Source organism: Nannospalax galili, unplaced genomic scaffold (genome assembly GCF_000622305.1).
Source record: "Nannospalax galili isolate Female #2095 unplaced genomic scaffold, S.galili_v1.0 scaffold18, whole genome shotgun sequence".
NCBI lineage: Eukaryota > Metazoa > Chordata > Mammalia > Rodentia > Spalacidae > Nannospalax > Nannospalax galili.
This window is the reverse complement of record NW_008346548.1, coordinates 2,696,348-2,712,914: the sequence shown is the minus strand read 5'-3', so window position 1 is coordinate 2,712,914 and position 16,567 is coordinate 2,696,348. Positions and strand designations below refer to the sequence as shown.

At 35.9% G+C, this 16,567-nt stretch overlaps 1 protein-coding gene across 4 annotated transcripts in view; it reads left to right on the top strand.

Annotated features, from left to right (window-relative positions):
* The window catches only part of Lsamp (limbic system associated membrane protein), a 688,907-nt gene that overhangs the window by 439,859 nt on the left and 232,481 nt on the right, over window positions 1-16,567 (top strand). For all 4 annotated transcript variants that reach the window (XM_008842878.3, XM_008842877.2, XM_008842876.2 and 1 more), the window contains exon 3: window positions 2,472-2,597. In XM_008842878.3, coding sequence (XP_008841100.1) covers window positions 2,472-2,597 — 126 coding nt within the window. The remainder of the gene's footprint in view (window positions 1-2,471; window positions 2,598-16,567) is intronic.

Sequence of the window (16,567 nt, the reverse complement as noted above, 5' to 3'; positions counted from 1 at the left end):
TATGTCTTATAGGGTTTTTACAGTTATACAATATTGCACTCAGTATAAACCCTATTATTTTAAAATGAAATGGAGATCTTTTTAAAGGTTAAAACATCATTTAATTTATGTCTTATAGGGTTTATACTGAGTACAATATTGTATAACTGTAATAATTCAACTGTAAACCTAAAAATTTACAGCCAAATTTGAAAGAGATGCATCCTACCTCAGGAAAACCTTATTGAATATGTCAATTGTGTTGTAATGATATGCTTCTTCTAAGTATGTTGTTATTAAATAAATCATTTTTAAAAATTTAAAAAAAAAATGAAGAAGGAGCTTAACTAGCATGACAAGTAGGTGTAAAACCCTTAATATAGCTTCCCTTTTATTAAAAGAGTAACAGCAAAGTTTATTATACATAATATTATCTGGCAAAATGCTCTTAATTATGGACATTTTTCTGTTTTTCAAATTTGCATGCTTTATATTAGGGATTAGGTCACCGACTGTTGATTAGAAAACATCTTTATTTATTCTTTTCCATTTTGTTACAATTCAGATGTAACCACAACTGAACTGAGATGAGGTCTTATAATTGCTCCAGAGTTTCCTGTTACGGGTTTTGAATTGTTAAGGAAGCATCCAGAGTATTTACATCTTGCTCATTTGAATACTGTCACTGATTGGTTGTAGCTTATTTGTGGTTATTCAGAACACTGGCTTCTTCAGCTGGAAATTAGAAACTAGAAATATTAAAAGACTAATCAAGCATTTGGGAGCTCCTAGTTATAAGCTCAGATGTAGTTCTTGATGGAGTCACCCCTAATGAGCCACTGTTCTCTGTTCCTCATGACCATGCTCATAAAATGACTATGACTTTTCAGGTTGTTGTACTAAAAGTCTGGGAGAACATACTACAAGTCAGTGCATGAATTCAGGAAATTAACCTTCAGCCCTAGTAGCTAAAGGAGAAATAGACACCTATAGAGAGGTGGGAATCAACTGTAGTGTGTAGCCTGTGGATTTGATTTGGCGTTACCACTTTCTATCCAGAGTGCTCTAAAATGTCATTTTCAGAGGCAGGCTAAGGTCATGAAGGCCCTCAACCAGCTTCCTTCTTGTGGCACTCTGAACTGGTCAGAGGGTGCTTCCTTAAGTACCATCAGTGTCTTTTAAGAGCTGTCAGGCTGCTGCTTCTTTAAGCAGAAAATATTCCTTCTGGGCAGGTACAGTGTCTGTATTGGGTAGAACGAGTGACAAGAAATAAGATTCTTTCATTAACTCTTTATGCTTCCTTGTTCTCCTCCCTCAGAAATATGCTCTCACAGCTACCACAGAGGCAACTGAACTTAAAGAAAGAAAAAAAAAAAAGCACCATCACAGTCAATCCTGAGCCTGGCTATTTGTAATCAGTGTGTAGCCTCTGTGATGAAATTTGTGAGTAATTCACTTCCCACACTTCCCACAGAAGCTTACCAGAGTGGGATCTATGTTGCCACCCTGAACACTAATGAAGGAAGTCAGGCAGCAGTACTGCTTGCCCTTGGGGACTCATTTTTCACATCACCAAAAAGTAATTTCTGTCATTTTCGGCCATCTGGTAGCCTGGGTTGTGAAGATGAAATTCTGTTCAAGAAATGCTTAAGAGTGTGAGCCTTGGAGTCTGCTGGGATTCTAATTCCTTTTCTGTTTTCAGTTAGTCTCATCTATGCTATGGTTTCTTACCTGTAGATGAAATCCTTATAAGACACTATATCTTTATTATAAGAAGTGATTGAAACGATGGTTACTAAGTGCACTATACATGGCAGTAGATACAGCACATGTTTAAGTAAAGGTAGCTTATTGAATTGTTAATAGTGTATTGATGATGGCAGTATTAAGAATAATATGTACACTATGTCTACTCTTTTGACACAGTGCTTATTAATTCAGTTTATGTATACCTATTAGGTATAATATATATATATCTATATATGCACTTTGATGCACTGACTGCATGTAGAAGCTTAATGGCTTTCTTAGGTGGGCACCATATTTTATTAAGACCATCATACAATTTTATATCAAATATTACTTTGTTTTTATTGAATTTGGAGGTTGTATTATATTTTATATATGAATAAATTCAAGTAACAATGATAAGAAAATTTACTGTGAATTTGTAAAACTGTACATATCTTCCAATATTTAATTAAGTAAGGCTTATCCTGACCAGAAAAGAGATAATACATTTTCATTATGTAATTACAAGTACTTCCTATACTCAGTAGGCCACAGTGGGATGTATTTTCACCTATCAAGTGCTTTAGGGCATCCATAAATGTTTGGAGACCAAATGTCAAGTGTAGAAATTAAAAGTACTCTAGCTACTCAGCACAAATTTTCACATTCAATAATAAAAACTAAAATTTACCAACTTTACTTTTATAGACCAGTGATTTTACTGATATAGTTATATATTCCATGTCCTTCTTTCTTTATAGTTCCACCAAAGATCTCCAACATCTCCTCGGATGTCACTGTGAATGAAGGCAGCAATGTAACCCTGGTGTGCATGGCTAACGGGCGCCCTGAACCTGTTATCACCTGGAGACACCTTACACCACTTGGTAAGCAACCATCTAGACTCCAAGATGACACATATTCTTTAGGAGTCTATTGGCTCAAAAGAATGAGGATGCATCTTTTCATTCAAATACTGAGAAAAATATAACATAGCTGTTGTTTAGTGTTCCCATGGTTTTTGCTAATGTGCTCATCTCTACAAGGTTTACAATCATAGTATCATAATATCTATCTATCTATCTATCTATATCTATCCATCTATCTGTCTATATATAGAGAGAGAGACAGAGAGAGAGAGAAAATTGTTTCATTCAAAATAGATTAATTCACAAGGGAACAAATATAAAAACATTCAGTAACTTGATATACCTAAAATGTATATCTTGGGCAATATGTAAGTTAAATTTGTACCGCTTTTTATAAGTTTATTTTTTTGTTCAGTTTTTAAAATGTAGCACCACATGAATGGATAGGAATATTACAGAAAATCTGTGGTTCCTCAGTCTTAGATTTGATCTAGCTCTGTGATGCTTGTCAGATATGGACCAAGGTATAGAAGATTATCACTGATACAAGATGATAAAACTAATTCAGTAAAATTCATAAAATGGTTTCTCAAGAATGTCTTCAGCATCCTTCTTTTCCACCTTCTGCCACCTTCATATTAACTATGTCCCTAGGCCCTCCTGCTTTCTGAACATATTTAAGCACTTAACCACATTATTAAGATTAATTGCTTGCATCCTTTAGTAGTATTTCAACTATTTTTTCTTATATGTAAAACTATGAGTTTGCACATCACACTGTGTAACAAGGTACTTTCTCTTTAATTGTTCCAAAATGAAGATTGTGTCAATTATGAATCAATTGCAGAATCGTTCTTCTAGAACATCCCTTTTACTTTATTAAATGGCCCCAGTGTTACCTGCCTTAGATCTGATATTCTCCATAAATGTTTTTAGGCATTTCCTCTTTACAGTAACTGTTTCGGAATGAAAACCATTGAACATGTATAAAGCTAGGCATACAGTGAGACCTATCCTGAGATATTTATAAAAGGTCAGGGTAACATTAGACTAATCTAAAAATTCCTATATTTTTGTATTTTTGAGTTCAGATAATATGGGACCGTCATTTAACATCATACTGCAAATTAATTTCCAGGGAAAATTCAATCTGTAGAATGGTCTTATAGCTAGGCAGATATCTCCTTATTTCTTTTAGAGGTCTCTTCTTTTCTTTTCTTTTCTTTTTTTTGGGGGGTGGTCTTTTTGAGATAGGATCTTCCTGTAGCCCCAGCTGACCTGGAACTCACTATGTAGACCAGGCTGTCCTTGAACTCACAGAGATTTGCTTGCCTCTGCCTCCCAAGTGCTGGGACTAAAGGTATGTACCACCACACCTGGCTTTGAGGCCTTTACTTTCTTAAAAACATGCTGCTCACAACTCATCCTCATTTAATGTGCATCTCATTGTGTATTGATAATACACAGAAGCAATACATGCCACACTTATTTGGGGGATCAACATCAAACTCATTTCCTCACAGATTTATTTTGTACCTCACAGGAGAAAACATGTGGATGGTGATTCGAGGCATAGACTTAGAGCTGTCATATTTTTGTCCTGAAATAAGTTAACTCTACAGAACACTTTCTTTCTGGAAATATCCTATTTGTCCCAAACCCACACCACCAACTCTTTCCTAAGTATAATAACATTGTTTTTGCCTATTGGCAATGTGGTACAAAATTTTTTGAATAATTTCTCAAAGGCAACATCTAAAGTTATTGTGTTTACTATAATGTCATTGAATAATTATTTAAATCCTTCCAGAATTTCATTTTGAAAGGTCTTTTTCAGGAAATTCTTTGTTTTCAATACTTATACTGATCTCTTCCTAAGCAATGGTTTTGAGTTTCAAACAGATCCAGAGAGTTGTATAAATTGCCATGAATCTTTCATTGCATTGACTATTAGTAAACTTACAGCCCAATTTATGGCTTTATCTGCTAAGAATGTAAAGTATCATATATAAATTACAGATTAATAAAATTTATTTTAAGCACACTCCTTCAGTATTGATGGAATCAAATTTATATACAGACTCCTGTTTTCATTCGATTATTTTTATATTGTCTCACCTTTTGTAATTGATTTTAAATACCTGTATTTTATTTATAATGATTTAATATTTTAAAGAGCAAAGTGGTAGATTAAAACTTTTAAATGTAAAGTTAAAAGAATATATTTTCATGTTATAATGAATGATTAGTCATATCAAGATAGACATTTATTGTATATCTATTGAGTAATAATTAGTATTTTCAGGTGAAAATGAAATAAAGGATAAAAATGTTCTTTAATTTTAGAAAAATTCTGATATAGAATCAAATCTTTAACGCTATTACTAATTTGTCATTGTGCTTGGTCTATATGGCCAAATCTAACAAACTTCTCACAATAAAAAAATCTGACTTGAACCTTGAATAGCTTGGTTCTGAGTAATGGCTCAAATAGGCCAGAGACCAGAGGACCAGTAATACCCTGCAAAGTAAAAGCAATATTTTCATATATTTACAAAACTCCAGAGACTTCAAAATTAACTACAAAATATGATGTTCTCTTAAGGATTCTCAATAGACAATATCCAGGGTCAGCAAGCTATAGCCTGTGGCCCAAATCCCATCTGCCCCACTCATAAACAATCACTGCCTACAAGCAAGAATGGTTATAAAATACTAAATAGTTGTGAATAATCAAAAGAATTCTAAATTTGGTGTGTCAGAATTTATTACCTCAAACTTAAGCACACATACATGAAGTTTTGATGAAATACAGCCATGCTGAATCATTTGTGTTTTGTCTATGGATGTCTGTGCTCTAAAATAGTAGCCATGGGTAATTGCAGCAAAAATATGTCATCCACAAAGCTTAAAATATGTTCTATTTTGCCCTTTAGATAAAAAATGTCTAAGCCCCTGCTTAAGACCATAGCCAGAGACACGTGACAAATATTTGCTAAATTCATCTCCAGTCCTTAGAGCTTTGGAGGTATCCTCTATCAAGTTCCTGCAAGTATCTCAAAAAAATGACTCAACTGTCCTATAGTATTCTATGCAGGCCCTCTCAATGTGCCAAATTTTATTCTAATAACTGAAAACTAACTCCTTGATGTATTTTCAAACTCTAAGTTAGACCACTGTTCCCATTACATTTCCCAAGCTGCTTTTTCTTTCTTCTCTCACATATGGCCTAAATAATCACCTAATTAGAATCATCTTCCTTGTGACAGGGGTGAGAGCTTGCTTGCACTATTCTATAAAAAAATGGGACGTGTTGTGTGTGTGTGTGTGTGTGTGTGTGTGTCTGTGTGTGTCTGTGTGTGTCTGTGTGTCTGTGTGTGTGTCTGTGTATGTGTGTGTCTGTGTGTCTGTGTGTGTGTCTGTGTTTCTTTTGAAATTTGTAAAATTGTGATCCTTTTCAGCCAATCGTGAACAGTCTTTATTGGAGTCACCCAAGAAAGATACTTGCTCCCTATGTGACAGCAGAGCTGCCTGAAAACCATCACCCACCATGGGAGGGTGAACAATCCAGCTGGCTTTGCTCAATTATTAATTGTGCCTTCCACAGTGCAGAGTGTGTCTGCCTTCCAGAGTAAATGTACCTGTAATTAGCTTGACCCCACAGGGACATGGAGAACTCAAAGAAGACGATTCCATGCAGGGATCACAAATGTCTGATTATTTGTCATCTGATGCCGTGAGAAGAGGAAAAGAAAAGATGTATCATATATCTTTGTGGAGAAGAGTATTATCTCAATTTTGTTCTTCTAGTTCCTCTGTTTTGTTTCTCTTCTTTTGACATTTGAGGTTTCTTTTTTACATATATGGCAAATGCTTTTAAAAGGGTAAATTAGAAGAATGATGAACTTTTCATATATTCAAAATCAAAACCTCACTTAGATGGAGTAGAGACAGATGCATTCTGTGTGTCTTTCTCATATTTCTGATTTTTTAAACTTTTCTCCATTTCAGTTATTTATTTTAATAGTCAAAATGATATGTCACATATGTAGTTATAAAATGTGACCTATTTTCTCCTTTAATTAAGTTAGACTTTCATAGTCTTGTGGCTCCCGAGGGGCAATTGCACTGTAATATATATTTTCTATGGTGCGTTTGATCTCCCTTCTGTGAGCAATGCTGCTCCATCTTCATATAACTGCTTCTGAATCTTTTTTTTTCACATTTGTAGGGAATCCCCTTTCTCCAGTGTGCCTCATGTCGTGTCAGGATTGCGCAGGGCTGCAGAAAGGGTTTCTGTACATTTTGCTTCTACACAGGTTTTCACAACCTCAGTAGCTTTGTCACCCTGAAAATTCAAAAGGTACACTAAGGGTTTCACCCCTTAGGCTGAGAATAGCTCAGAAGGTGCTGTGTAATTTTCCTGTCCAGCCAGAAGCTAGGTTTGACATCAACAGAGAGTGTAGAAAGCTAACTTAAGAAATATTTTATATTTAATGGGGGTGAGTGGGAAAACACTATGCTGCAAAGAAGGGACTCCAAGGAATCTGAAAGACTATTTTCTCATTAGATACTGGGCTTACTCGTTTGCTCTCACATTCCCACTTTAGTTCACTGATAGCATTCTCAGGTTTATTGAATGTGGTTCCCTCCTAACTGTGTAAATTTCCCTAGATGGGTCAACACTAGCTGATCAGCTCTTGTTTCATGGGTTTGGACAAAACGTGTGTTTAACTGAAGTCATTACTTAAAGTCAAATTTCAGAAGTACATGTGAGTAGCTATTATCTGGCCTTTTGGGTTAACATGTTACTTTAGTATGACCTCATATTTAGCTCAGAGAGCACATGATTTTTAGTTCAAATTTTATAAAATAATTTCTCTGGGGTTTTCTCCTGTGGATCTTCCAAATTTTTCAGTGAGTGGATTTTTGCAGACTACAGATATGGAAGAGTCAAACCTATATATTTTTCAGGTAAAGGCTACTAACTCCTTACTCAAGCAGAGTAAATTCAACTTGTTCTATGAATTGTTTTTGCTTATACCTTGCATTATTTTGTTATTAATATTTCCATTTTTCTTTAAAAGAGGAATAAAATAAAGAAAAAAATGTAGTGTTTTACAGTGTCTAGCTTCAATATTGGTATCAAAATTTGTCATCAATTAATACAGATTTGTTTTCAGATTAATCTTGCTCTCTCATGCACAAATCATTAATTTGGTCATGATTATTTATAGAGTGCTCACTCTGTAAAAGACACATTGAAGTCGAAGACAGACAGGGTCTCTGAACAAATGAAGCTTATAGTTCAAAAAGAGAGCAGAACATTAAACTAATAATTGCATGAATAACCCTTTAATTAGATTCATACATTATAAAAGAAAATTATGGCATTCAATAAGATCATAAAACAGGGCCATACAGCAAAATCTGCAAGGCCAGCAAAGCTCCCCTGGGGACCTATTATGCTGAGACCTCAAAAATGAAGAGTACCTGGCCAAGAAACTAGAGGAAGAAAGATTATCCTATGCACAGGAAACAGCACATCTAGGGGTCTGTAATGGTGATGGATGTAGGAATTTGAACGAAGATTTTTATGTGAAACCATGATGTTCATATATGGTGATGATACTCTCATACTTAAATTCCTTGTTTTGAAGACACAGAATTTCTTTTTACTTTTTTATTGGACGTTTGTGAATTTCATACAATATGTTTTGATCATATTTAGATCCTCTCCCCTATCTTTACCTCTTACAACCTCCCACTCAATTTCATGTACTCTATTATATATATTAAGGTCTATAGAGTTTAATTTATATCCTTAAATGTGTTTTGATATGGATCCATCCCCTGGAGCCTGGTTAACAGTCAAGAGTCGCACACTCAAAAGAGATCAACTCTCCCACTCCCAGCAGCCATGAATTGCCAGTAGTGCCTCAGGTAAGATCGGGATTTCTTACCCACTTCCCATGTATGTGCTGGAATTATGTTTAACTCAAGCCTACATGGGACTTGTGCATGATGACAGCATTGCTGTCAGTTCATATATGTAGTTGATCAGCTGTCTGAAAAACTCTGTTTCCATGTGGCCATACACAAAAACATCTATACAGACAGGTAGGCAGATATGTAGAAAGATTATATATTTAAATAAACACATTATATTTATATGCTGGTATATACTACTGTGTAGTGTGTATGTAGACAGCTGCTTCTTGTCTGTATAAATATATTAAATTTATCCTAAAGTATATTCTCAGCCAGCTGAGGTAGTGAGGTAGCACACACCTGTAATCCCAGAACTCAGGAGACTGAGTAATGGAGAGAGAGAGAGGGAGAGAGAGAGAAACTGAAACTATATTGTCTCCACATACAAATGACTAAGTCCTAAGTCTTAATCATGTAATACAAACTTCCAGTAATCTTATTAGGACAAGTGGATAATGAAGAATTCAGAATTTAACTGCATGAATTTTACTTCCCCTACCCCAATTAATAAATCCCATGATGCAATAATGTACATGTCAACCTCTCAGCCATGTCAATCTCCACCACTTCATGTGCAGCCTGTTCTGGCAAGTGTAGGCAAGTACTCTAGCAATGCCTAGTGCCCACTCCTGCCCAAACCAGATGCATCATCTGATCCAAGAGGATGCATTCCTCTAAGAGGAATGAGTTGACCCAAGTGTGTTCTTAAGGGACCTGCTTAGACATCAGTGATGGATGACACTGGGAAATCCTGTGTGTGAAGAGGCAATATCTCAGTCAGAAACTTTATAAGACCTAACGACACAGAAATACAGAGACTGCATTTCTGACTACTCATCTTAGTACATTAGGTTTATTACCACTATTCCATAAATGTTTTCATGTATTTAAAATACCTATAAAATCATCTACATCAAATATTATGATTCAAGAAATAGGCTAGCAAAATTCTTAGTCTAATTCTTAGTTCTAATTAATATTTTGCTAGTAGTTTTTGAAATTATCAGTTACATATACATTGGGTACCTATAATGGTAATTTGGGAAGAGGAGTTTGGTAATTTTATTGAAAGCAGCTTTAGTTTCTTGTTTATCTGGGTCTACTTTTCAATGAATCTTAATAAGTGGGAGGACTTTTAAATGTGTCATTAAGACTAATCTTAATATTCTATGTCTTAAATTGCATCACAACTCAACACCCTCTTGATCTGTCCCTTTTTTACAAGGTCTCCACAACAGCAGTGTGTTGTCAAGGAACAGAGTTTTTTGGCATGGTTAAATGACATGTCCATCCTTCTAGAGGACAGCTTTCCTAGAGTCTGACTACTAAATGTAGCTGTTGATCTATAATATTAAATTATAAATCTTTGTATTATTCCCAAGACTGGTAATTCAGGAGATGATTCTACTATTATACAGAAAATGACCAGTGTTCAGAAGTGAGCCTCGAAGCAGAGACAGAAGAACTCTATTCAGAAACATATACATATTCACATATATGTATATACACATATATATGCACACACATATGTGGATATATAGGTATAAGTATTGGCAGGTATACAAAAAAGTCCCTAGTTATTGTGAAGTTGTTAAAATGGGAAAGTGTCTTTAATGTCTTTAGTTAGGTTTATTCCTAGATATTTTTTGAGGCTATTGTGAATGGAAGTGTCTCCATGATCTCTTTCTCAGATTGTTTTTTATTGGTATATAGAAAGATTAGTGACTTTTTCATACTGATTTTGTATCCTGCCACTTTGCTGAAAGTGTTGATCATTTCTAGAAGTTTTCTGGTGGATTTTTTGCGACCTCATATGTACAATATCATCTGCAAATAGGGATCATTGGACCGCTTCTTAAATTAATGCACCTTTAATTTCCTTCTCGTCTTATTGCTCAGCAAGAGCTTCAAGAACTGCATTGAAAAGGAATGGAGATAGTGGACAGCATTCTCTAGTTCCTGATTTGAATGGAAATGCTTCAAGTTTTTCTCCATTTAGAATAGTGTTTGCTGTGGGTTTGTAATATATAGCTTTAATTATGTTGAGGTATGTTCCCTCATGTCTAATTTCCTTTAGAACTTTTATCTTGAATGCATTTTAGGTGAGAGTGATCAAATCTCATTTTTCTTCTTTTTTAAATATTTTATTTATTATTTTTATTTTATGTGTTTGAGTGTATTGCCTGCATGGAAGTAAGTGCACCCATGTCGTGCAATGTCCGCGGAGGACAGAAGAGGCTGTCAGATCCCCTGGAACTGGAGTTTCAGACAGTTGTTAGCTGCCATGTGGGTGCTGGGATTCGAACCTGGGTCTTCTGCAAGAACAACCAGTGTTCTTAATCACTGAGCTATCTCTCCAGCCCCTTATTTTTTTTTAGCCCAAACAGTGATGCATTTGATATTCTGTTTGATTGTTTTCAATAATAATTCATTGATCTTTCCTCACTCTCATGTTCATGGTATAGTCAAGCCGATATTTTCCGGCACCTGTATTTCATTAGTTTATCAGTTTGACTCCTTGCTACTATTTCTCAATGTAAAATGCTCATCAATATTTCTGCTTTATTTCCCAATATTCTAATGGATTTAGAGCAATAGCTTAATGGATTTAAAGTAAAATTCAGACCACTTAGCATGGCATTAAAACCCTTATCCAACTTGTACTCCTACCTCTAACTCTCTAAACATTTAGATTTATGCAATAGATTATGCTATTTGTTTTATATTTTTCATTTTTATTTTTACTAACTCTTACTGAATGTTTTATTTAATATTCATAAATGTACATAATGTATTTGGATTCAATCCAGGCTCCATTGTCTCCCCTCAAATTCCTCTTCAATACCCACCTCCACCACTTCTCCTTCCCAACTTCATGTTCTCAGTTTTTAAAATTTAATACCCACTAAGTCCATTTAGTGCTGTTTGTATGTGTGTATGCGTGGGACCATCTACCGGAGCATGGGTGCCCTTGTAGGGCCCATATCCCTGAAGAAAACTGACGCCCACAAGTTGTCCTCTGAACTTCACATGCACACCAGGGCATTGCACTCCTCCCATGTAAAAAAAAGTTTTAAAAATTACAAACAAACAGACCAATGAAACCATGATGCAAATGAACTTTTATTAATTCTCTGATATTTCTTCTTTGAGGATGTGTCATCTTGAAATTTTTCCCTTTCCCCCCTGGCAAAATGATGGAGTGTGGGGGATGAACACTTATGCTTTAGTAGAAAATTGAAGTTTTAACAAGGCACATTCTTAAATGTAAGATATGTCCACTGGTTTAATAGTGGCAGGAGTGTTATGGGAGTAACCAACCACTTTCTGCATATAGAACAAACTACAAATGATTTACTAGAATTATAGAGGGTGCTCTGAAATCTTCACATTTTTGTGTCTTACCTTATATTATTATTACATTTTATTAGTAATTTTTATTTAATTTCTCAGCAATTATCACATTCAGTACTTGTTTTTTGCATTTGCTTAAGTCAAGCATGAATGTGCATGCCTTCAATCCCAGCACTGAGGCAAAGGCAGGCAGATTTCTGTGAGATTGAGATGAAGGCCAACCTCGTCTAACAGTGAGTTCCAGGCCAGCTTGGGTTACAGGAAGACCCTATTTTAAATAATCAATAACAATAAATAAGTAAAATTTAAAAACAAGTAAACGTTTATCTTTTCATTTTCTCATCTCATGAAAGCAAGCATCGTTGGTCCTCACTTCCCATTATGGTATCTGGGATGAAACAAGTGCTCAATAAATATTTGTTGAATGAAACAAGTAAATTGTTTATTATATAAAACAGACTCTCTGTACTACCTGGATAAAGTTCAGATTTGAAAAGAATAGTTTTCATAAACTACAGTTTGGGGCCATGTATCATAAGTATATTTAACATATAGGTCATTCAGGCTGGAGAGATTGCTCAGCAATTAAGAGAACTGCTCTTGCATGGGACCTGGGTGCAATTCCCAGCACCCACATAGCTGCTAACAATCATCTGTAATTCCAGTTCCAGGGAATCTGATACCTTCTTCTGACTTCCTCAGGCATCTCAACACAGGTGCACTTAACACCTGTAGACAATACGCTCATAAAATAATAAATACATTAAAAAATACAATAAAATATAGGCATTTTCTTTGGACACTGGGACATTTTTAGCACAGGTTTGCGAAAGAACAGCACTGTCAGCACTATCGCTCCATTGAACTGTGCTGTAGTGGTCCAGGAGGGATGAAGAAAGCTTCCAGGCCAAAGCTAGCAGATACTCAAAAATACCCAGAGTAGAAGGAACTGTTTTTAAGCTGCATCATCTCTTTAGCTGAAGTCTAGGGTCCTATAGTACTGAAGCTTCCTGTGAACCAGGTGACCAACTAGGTGAGCAACTTGAAGGCTTCAAACACGGGAGGGGAAAAAAGATTGAAACTACTGTATCTGAAACGTTAATGTATTTGGAAAGTATCTGCAGAACATTGTTAAAATGTGGAATCAGATTCAGGGACTCTGGGATGGGGCATGAAAGTGTATCTATATATATCTATAGAGAAAGCAGACACATAGTGCTGCTGCTCTGCCAGCACCAGGTGCCTCATTATTTGGAATCTTGTACAAGGCAGGTAGGAAGGTCCTGGAAGTTTATGTGTGTGTGTGTGTGTGTGTGTGTGTGTGTGTGTGTGTGTGTCCTAGAAAATATATATACTAGTAAAATAAATGCCTAGTAAGTCTCAAGATGCATATAGAATTAACAAAATAAAATGTCTCTTTTTAATTTCTTTGTTTTAACTACGACACTGAGAGGGTAGTTCAGAGAATAAAATAATAATAATAATTATGGTTTTGAGAAATAAGATTGTTCCTGCCTATTAAAGTTGGATCCTGGTCATTAGAATTGACATTACCTTGGAGCTCTGTAGAAATGCAAAAATACTGGGCCCCAGTACAGACCCATTAGATCGGAATATGCTGTCCATCAAGATCCCCAGGTGAGTCAAATGCATATTAAACTTTGCAGAGTCAAGAGCTAGAGGTAAAGAATCTTTGAACTTGGAAGAAAGCTGTTTCCTGGGTATTTGAAGTGTAGAAACTTCCTCACTTTCCTACCCAGAAGGAATCTTAAACTTGATCTTTCCATCATTTTCTTCCAAATTCACATCAACTAGGAAAAGAGAGGAGGAAATGTTGCATAGGCGGGAGTGGGTTACAATACACGCCGCTGAATATTTATCACTGGGAATATTATTGTCTAATGCTCTCGCTGCTACATCAGATGCTGATGCTAAATTTTGCAGGAAAAAATTAGTCTAGTGTATGAGGAGATGCCACCTGAATGACAGTAGCCACTTTTCTCATCATCTTTTATAATAGCTCTATCTGCAAAATGGAGACAATATATGTGGTCTGCCTGCCTCACACTGGTGCTTGGAGAATCAAATGAGATAATGAATATGGAAAGAGTTTGAAAAGAGGAAAGCTCTCCCACAAATTAAAAGATTGAGAGGAGAAGAGATTTGGTAGAAAAAGAACAGAATCTGGAGTCAGAACGAATGAGTTCAAGTCCCTACTTACCATAATTTACTTTTCTGGGCAGAGGAAAGAGCTTTGAACTCCCTGCCTCTCATCTGCAGACTATGAATAATGAAGTACTTGTTCACCTACCAGTATTCCTCTGTTGTGCCAAGTGTGATAACACATTCCGAGGCCATTTATTGATGCAAAGCATTATTCCACCACCCTCTGTTGTTACTATTGTCCTAGGTTCGACAGAGCAAAATAAACATCTAAATCACAGTAGTCATTGTGTTTAAACAGTAGGAAGATCTGACTTCAAGAATGTGATGCACTCACTTGAATGATCAAAGAATAAACCCAGTCTCTCAGTATCTAAAGCAATGGTTCTTAGAGGATAGTCCTCAAACCAGCAGTATCAACAGCATGGGAAAACTTGTTAGAAAAGCAGGTTATTAGAACTCACTGTAGACTCACTCAAATCAGAAACTCTAAGTGTATGGCCCAAGAATTTGTCTATTAACAAGCTCTCTAGGTGATTTTGATGAACAATAAACTCTGAGAACCCTGGCTATAAAGAAAATGATGCCTATGTATTATATATAAAAGTGTATGGGTGTAATAGCCTGCATGTGTGTAAGTGTACCTGTGTTGTACAATGCCCACAGAGGCCATAAGAGGGTGTCAGATCCCCTGGAACTGGAGTTAGTACTGTTGTTAGCTGCTGTGTGGGTGCTGGAAATCAAACTTGGGTCCTCTGCAAGAGCAGTCAGTGCTTTTAACCACTGAGTCATCTCTCCAGGCCCCGAAAATTCATCTTTTTTGAGGTGGTCAGGGCTGTGAGCTGAGCTCTACCAAGCAGTGAGTACAGGAACATTTGTGAATCTTTCTGTTTCAGTGACTCTGTGTATGTGTCGGGGGGGGGGGTGTATGTGTGGTATACACAGGCACACACCTATGCATATAAAACTATTTGATATATAACATATAAACATATTGTCATATTTCTTCAGTTTGAATTTCTATCACTTTAGATGAAGAGGTTTGGAGTAACTCTGCACAGAATTTCCCACTTTGTCTTTTTCTATCTACATTCTAATGATGTTTGAGGCAAACATATCACTTAAAATGTGCACACATTTCTGAAACCCTCATCATTCCCTTGACATGTTCATTTGCAAGTCTCTCAGAACACTAAGAATGCAATTCATTCTAGTAAAACAGAGAAATCTCAAAGGTAACTTAGATGGGGGTCACAGCTTCCCACAAAAGAAAAGCCAATAAAATCAACCAGTGTCTTTTAAGAAACTGATAAACAAGCTCCTTTGCAAAAAAAAAAAAGAAAAAGAAAAAAAGAAAAAAAAGAAAAAGAAAAAAAAAAGAAAAAAGGCAAAGAGAGAAAAAATATTTTGCCATTCCCTCTATGTGTAACCTACCTTCTTTTTATGAACCAATACTCAAATCATGTATTTTTCTCAGTTGGTCAACAATTCAAAAGCATGGGAGGCTGTATGAAGTCACACCATTGCTAAACTGTGACTCTGTCTGCTGTTGACTGAAGTGTTAAAATCTGATGAAGGGAGGAGAGTAAGGAAAAAAATCTTTAATAATTCAACTGGCAAATATCAATGCAAATCAGATCTAATTCTTCAAGGTATTCTAGTAATAAAAACTGAAATGTCAGTCTTTGAATGACATCAGTCTTTTTAAAACATTTTTTGTGGCCTGGTCACTGAGGCTTTCTGCTATTTTGATGGTAGGGGACAGAGCCAGATCAGGGAATGAGGGACTGGAAAGGCTGGTAGAAAATAGTGACAGGAACACAGTTTTCAGAGGACAATCCAAGAGACACTTTATATTTCTAAGAACACCTCTCCCCCATACAAAGCAATAAAACTGCTTCAAATTTCAAGAATATTTTATTTTCACAATTATTACCTTAAAACAGAAATCATTCCAAAGACGGCACATGAAATTGAGGATCTAGATACTTGCAACTTAGGGCCACTTGCTATAGACACAGAGGTACTCAGTGGGCAGTTATTTAAGCAGCTCTGGAATGTGGACTAGATGACTTGGGTACCATCTGGAAGAGCACAGAGTCCCAGAGCGCCACAAAGAAGGTAGAAATAAATACCTTCGACTTTTTAGTAAAATAGTTAATTGTGGTAACTTTGCCATTAGACCATGTATTTAAATCAATTTATAAAGCCCACTGACGGGCTGAAGAGATGACTTGGTAGTTAAGAGCACTGGCTGTCCTTGCCAAAGTCCTGGGTTCGAATCCCAGCATCCACATGGTGGCAAACAACAGTCCATAACTCCAGTTCCAGGAGATCCAACACCCTCTTTTGTTCTCCACAAGACCTCATATCACAGGTGCACTTACGTACATGAAAGGCATAACACAACATACACTTAAAAATAAATTAATAAACAAAAGAATTCTAAAACCCACTTACTTAAGAAAAAAGTCCCTGTA